This window comes from Gavialis gangeticus, unplaced genomic scaffold, assembly GCF_001723915.1.
Source record: "Gavialis gangeticus isolate Ggan-Ray unplaced genomic scaffold, GavGan_comp1, whole genome shotgun sequence".
NCBI lineage: Eukaryota > Metazoa > Chordata > Crocodylia > Gavialidae > Gavialis > Gavialis gangeticus.
In genome coordinates this window covers 49,345,647-49,351,866 of record NW_017729022.1, presented here as the reverse complement: position 1 = coordinate 49,351,866, position 6,220 = coordinate 49,345,647, and the positions used below count along the sequence as shown (strand labels likewise).

The following is a 6,220-nucleotide window of genomic DNA, read 5'->3' as shown; positions in this document are numbered from 1 at the left end:
GGCCCACCATCTGAGAGGGATAGGACTTGAAAATATAAGGGAGTGGAGAAACAAGAGATTGGACTTGGGGCTGAGAGCCCATTGAAATAACTGATTATCAACACCTGTAAGACATGGGCATGGCTTTAGGGGCAGTCCGAGCCCAGAAATACAGCCTTTAAGGCAGGGGTGGGCAAAATGTGGCTGGATGCGGTCCGCCAGTCCATTCTATCCAGTCCGTGAGGCTCCTAAAAAATTTAGAAAATTAATAAAATTATCTGCCCCTAGCTGCCTGTTATGTGGCCTTCGATGGCTTGCCAGAACTCAGTAAGTAGCCATCAGCCTGAAATAATTGCCCGTCCCTGCTTTAAGGCATTGAGTGTTAAGAAGAAAAGAGTGATGGGACCTAGACCAGTGAGTCCCCTGGGGTCTGGGGCCGACTACCTGAGGGAGAAGGGCTCAGGGACCAGTGAGGCAGGAGTGGAGGAGCAGAGGAAGGTGCTAATATGACGCCCAACCTCGTACTGTTACATGGTCCAGTAAAAGACGTTATGGTAAGAAATCCCTGCCTCCTGCATAATTTCTGGACCAACATGGTTAAAACACTACTCTTACACTACCATAGAAGTGTTTTAATATTTCTTAGAATCAAGTTTTTAAAAAGGTATCCATGCCCTAGAAAGCTTTGCAATCCATCATTTTGCTAGTATTGACAACTGGAAGGTGAAAAAAACATTAATCTATTTTACTAATGTCAGCATTGAATGAATGCAAGGAAGACACAAAGGACACAACCATTGGAAAGAAGGATGCGTTTCAAACACATTTGGAATGCAGTTTAGCTCCTGCAGAGTCCTGGACAGAATCTAAAAGGTACCAGAAGGACAGGAGAGCTCAACAGTATTCTTGCCTGTTCTCCCTTGAATACAAATTTCTTCACCACAGCTACAGGTACATGGAATAAGCAGAATATGATTCGTACTGCTTGCATTCATGGGAGTGAATTTCACATAGAAACTGTAATGCAATGAAAAGTAGGGACCTTGCTAAAGCCTTACAAAGAATCCATAGCAGGTTGGAAGAGTGTACTGGTCTGTTCTAGCCAAGCTTATAAACTGCATCCATTGCCACAGCATCCAAGCACTTAGTTATCATACCAGTTAAATCAGGGGGGGAAAGATCTCCTTAGTGGTAATAAAATTCATAATTTACACCACAAGGATAGCATAATAAAGTGTTGTGATATGCTATATAAAAAGGTAAATAAATGAACAGCCCCAAAGAATGCAAGATTCAAGTAAGAATCCTTTGCTTTCACAAGAACAGGAAACAACTGTTGAAATTTGAACTCACTTCTGTATGCTCATATGGAATCTCAACTGAAGGATGGTGGCAGACAATTGTCCTCCTGTCTGACGTCAAGGCAAGGTCCACTTTGCTATAAAAAGATAAAGAAAAGTTATTGTGATCAGCCTATCCCCCAATTCTTCTACGATCCACCCCTGAGGAGAAAGCACTCTGAAGAATCTGTCACAGACCCACTGACCAGTTAAATGTTGAAAGGTTCCCATTACTGAAGGTACATAACTAAGTGTACAATTTTTTTTTAAATTTTAGATAATAAACTTTTCCAAGCAGGGTGAGTGATTTAGTGGCCTAAAAGCCAGTATAATTCACGGTCTGGAGTTGCCTAGGTACCCATGAAAATTGTACTCAGTAGAAGGATGAAGTGTAGTTTCATAGTTTCTAGGGTCGGAAGGGACCTGAGCAGATCATCTAGTCCGACCCCCTGCCATGGCAGGAAGAGCACTGGGGTCAAATGACCCCAGTAAGGTGGTCATCCAACCTCCTCTTAAAAACCCCCAGGGTGGGAGCCTGCACCACCTCACTTGGAAGCTGGTTCCAGACCCTAGCCGCCCTGACCGTGAAGTAGCGCCTCCTGATGTCCAACTTAAACCTTCCCTACGCCAGCTTGTGACCATTGTTCCTGGTCACTCCTTGCAGCGCTCGGGGGAACAGGGACTCCCCCCTGTAGAATAGTCTCTAGCCATCTTCCTTTTCTCTATATCATTATTGTATTTTTCCCCACCTAAAAGCATTTGAAAGAAAGCTTGAAAAAAATCTATAAAACACTTAAGCAACTACAGATACAGAGTTATAAAGCTGTTAGTCCCGTACCGGTGAAGTCAAAGGGGCAGATGGTTAGTAAGAAATCCACAATCTCTAATTCTAATACAGTGGAAAGGAAAGGGAAGTAGGATTGTCAGACTATCTTTCATATTGTGTAAAACCTGTCATGCATGTCACACTACGTTAAAGCTGGTGGAAGGGAGGTGCTAGTTTTATCTTCCCTCTCTAGATCCTGGTAATTTCAATCAGAGGGGATGATCTCGATTCTATTCTTTCCTTTCCCACTGAGTCTTTACACTCAGTATAAGAATTTTAGTGCCTACTTTTTGTTACTTAGAGTTTCTGCAAACTGTAGCATGAAAGTGCCACAATATTGCCTTAAAATGGAGAAGCAGCAGATAAGCTGACCACACTTAAATTTTACTCTTCTAGTCTTTTTGACAGAACTACCAAACATGAGTAAAGGCATTGAGGCCTTCTTTGTATTCAGTAAGATGACTATGCATTCATTTCATTTGGTTCATTTTGTTTTAATATTATGGCTAACCATGAAGCTCTTCTGAAAATGACTAGACCAATATCATGTTCTTCAGCCTGTTATAAAAGAAATTAGCACAAGTGAAGAATAGGCAGAGCAAATTATTCTGAAATATATCTATAAGTAAAGGTGACAAGAGAACTCTGCAGCAGATAAAAATAGCTTTGAGTATGTACCAGTTATAGTCTTCTGGGACCAATGAATATTTATGGCGAGCACACTGCACAGCTCCATCTGTAAAAACAAATAATATAACTCACATGAAAACTGGTGAACCTGCAGCTAAAGTCAGACCTGCAAATTTACATCTGTTCTTTGAATTAAGCAAGCTTTTGACCAGAGATGACTGGATCCAATTTTACATTTAACTGCTCAGTTTTAGACACCTGAATCACCTCACCAGTATTTCAATCTTAGTGTGATACTATCCCACTGAGTACTTTAGAAATGTGCATCACAGAAATGATATCCAAGAGTTAGGACAGCATAAGGATATGTACTGAAAAGGCTGTATGAAAACAACAAAGGCCAACCATATTAATATCTTGTATCCCTAAATAAGGTCCTTTTATGATCAAAAAAGAACATTATTGTATGCAGACATATTCTTATATTAACAGTTTGTTATCCATTATAAACAACACTCAATTCCAAGTATTCCTTTAAAAAAATAATTTGGTATTTGGTATGGTATAAAATCGTATTCTCCCTTTTTGCTGCTGTTGCAAAACCTCTCTTTACTTCTTCTGTTGTATGCTGCTCAATGGTAATTAATGGGTTAGTGCAGTGTTATTTTCTGTGAGGTCTGGCAAGACTGCAGGATAAGAACCCATAATTTCTATAGCTCGTGTCATGGACCCTTCAACATCCGTAGTTCCTTTTCACAATTTGTGTCTTCAGTATGCTGCCATTTTGAGGATTATTCACCAAAAAGCCTGCGTAACAGTAATCTGAATTGAAGTTTATTTTTAAATAAAGGCCTTTTCAAGACATTATTCTAATATCATAAAAACTGTACTTAGATATACATAAAATCATGAGAAATTAGCCAAAGAATAAAGGTCCCACATTTCTTACTAGTCTCTGAAGAGAATCATGAAAAAACTACCTGCCCACAGCTATTCTAATCTAACAATTTCATTTCTTACTAAAAGAGTAAATGTGTAAAAGCAAGTATCTTACTTCCCACATAGGATTAGAACAGTCAGCACAAACACCAAAAGCTCAGCCCGGTTTACTACGCAAAATTTTACTGTCAAAACTTGCCTTTTGCCAGCATAGCCCGGACGGAGCCCAAAATGAAGAGCACCAGAGCACAGAGGAACTTTACTGCTCCTCTGCTTCACATGCTGACTTATATTCCCAAGAAATAATCAGGCAGAAAGCCCATAACAAATACAGCTGACAGGCAGACACTAGACACCTCAAGGAAAACCAAGTTTAAACAAATAAAAAAAAAAATCTCTCACCAAAGAATATTTTCTCCATGAGTAATATTTAATTTTACCAAGTTGCAATTTTGGGTGCAGACAGAAGTGCAGCTCCCAGCTGCACCTCAGACTGATTTTTGCAAAGCGTTCTAAGTTACAAGGTTATTCTGGACCATGCAGAAGTTCACTGTTGGTTCCAGGGGAGAGGGGACTCTAGCTGGGGCTGGGAGCCTACAGCCAGGTTCCCATAGCAGTGGCTGTTTTCAGAATGGGGGCAGGGGTGGGGAAGGCAGCAGGCAGAGCTCATTCTTGGGGCTCCTCAGCTGGTGTGAAGGCTGAGATGGGTGAATTAGAAGCCCCTAACCTTGGGGAGCTGTAATACACCTGCCCCACCCTTGGGGGGGGAGGGGCTGAAAACCCCCCAGACTGAACTCCCTCTGTTCCCTTTCCCCCGCCTCTCAGTCTGAGAACAGACAGGCTGGGAGGTCCACAAACACAAGTTACAAAAGACACTACATTCTGTAACGTCTTTATCAGACACCTCATGCAATGAGGGGTCAGCATTTCACCCAACTGGCCATTTTCAAAGCTGTGCAGCTTATACTGGTGTTTGGTCACAGCTATGAACTGCTTTTCGTGGCCAGATATGGCTAGAAATGGCCCTTCTGTCTGCACACATAATGATCATCTCCAGGTTTGTGTTGCTTTGAATCATACTCCAAACTAAATGCTAACAGCAAAATCTTAGAAACATTCCTACTCTTTTAAATATATGGTTTTTATATACCAACATTACTTACTGTGTACTGTAGCCTGTCTAGTGAATGCTGCTAAACGCAGCCACATGTTGCCAAACAATGTAGCCCTCTTCCATGCTGCTGCCATGCTGCAAGCCAACAGAAAATGGCTACTGGAGAAGTACTTGAGAGAGATGGTATCCTTTCTACTGCAGGTCACTCTTCTGAAAGAGCAGGTTTCATCACTGTTCAGGAGACTGACAGATCAGCAACTTGGAAGTCAGAGATCTTTAAGTTACAAAACGAGAGTGTTTTACACTGTGCAGTTTGACGAGGGCTCTCGAATGCTGGTCACGAACACCCGCGCTAGCCTGCATTTATTGACCGGATAAAAACAATATTCCTTTGTTGTGGAAAAGAACTACTCTTTACAGAGATGTGGAGAGGACAAAGCATGGTTTCCATGGCAGCTGCAGCTGGGAAACACTTCCCTGCTGCAGGCTCAGCCAGTCCACCCAGGGTTTCTTCATTTGATGTTAACAATTTGGACCGGGTCCTTCACCCCGCGACCATGGGGACGTGGCAGTGAAGCCTTAAAAATAAAGCCTAAGCCATTTTTTCCCAGGTGGCTGGAAGGCTGTGGAGGGGGCAGCCACGACCGGCTGCCAAGGGCACCCCTCCGTCCTGCTAGGCGGACCCGGGCCAGCTCGTGGTCCTCACCCTCGTGTCCCTGCACGGGGCTGGCGCGGCCGAAAGGCCCCCACTCGTCTCCTCCCCCCATCGCACACCCTCAAAGTCACGGGGCGGAGCCGATGGCACCGCGCGCCGGGGGCGACAGCGGCTCCTGCACACGTGCACACACGACAGCGGCTCCCGCACACAGAAGGCGCCAGGAGCGCCGCCAGCCGCCCAGCGGATTTAACCGCCCTCCCCGGCACCTACCTGGGGCAACCTCGCGCCGCCGCCCCAGGGCCGGAAGCAATGGGACACCCCCTTCCGGCGCCGCCAGGGTGCCTTAGGGCACGCTGGGAAATGTAGTCCTGGGCAGAGGCGTGGCAGCCCCGCCCCAGCTCCCTCCAGCGCGCGAGCTGCGCCGCAGCGCCCAGGTTCCGATCTCGGCCGGAAGGCGGCGCCTACGGACACCTCAGCACTGCCTGGCACCGGGGCGGGGCCCCGGCGGGGAAGCAACGCGGGGGCACTTCCTAGATCAACCGTAGGAGGGGCCTATTCAGACATTATACAGAGAGACTAGCCAAAGGGGGTGGGGGGAAGACACACACTGCACTACACATGCACATACATAAATGCACAGGTGTATACCTACACACATACACGTGTATATGTGCATATCTGAATAATGTGTGCACATGCACACATCATATTTATCCACACACACACATACACAC

The 6,220-nt window shown here is 44.8% G+C and overlaps 1 protein-coding gene across 1 annotated transcript in view; it reads right to left on the bottom strand.

Annotated features, from left to right (window-relative positions):
* The window catches only part of MRPL42 (mitochondrial ribosomal protein L42), a 15,137-nt gene extending 9,308 nt beyond the window's left edge, over window positions 1–5,829 (bottom strand). Inside the window, exons 1-4 of the mRNA XM_019514868.1 lie at window positions 5,757–5,829; window positions 4,878–5,059; window positions 2,824–2,881; window positions 1,333–1,417 (exon numbers count right to left, since the gene is read on the bottom strand). Of these exons, the coding sequence (XP_019370413.1) occupies window positions 1,333–1,417; window positions 2,824–2,881; window positions 4,878–4,962 (228 nt within the window). The 5' untranslated portion in view covers window positions 4,963–5,059; window positions 5,757–5,829. The remainder of the gene's footprint in view (window positions 1–1,332; window positions 1,418–2,823; window positions 2,882–4,877; window positions 5,060–5,756) is intronic.
* Between the last annotated feature and the right edge of the window lie 391 nt (window positions 5,830–6,220).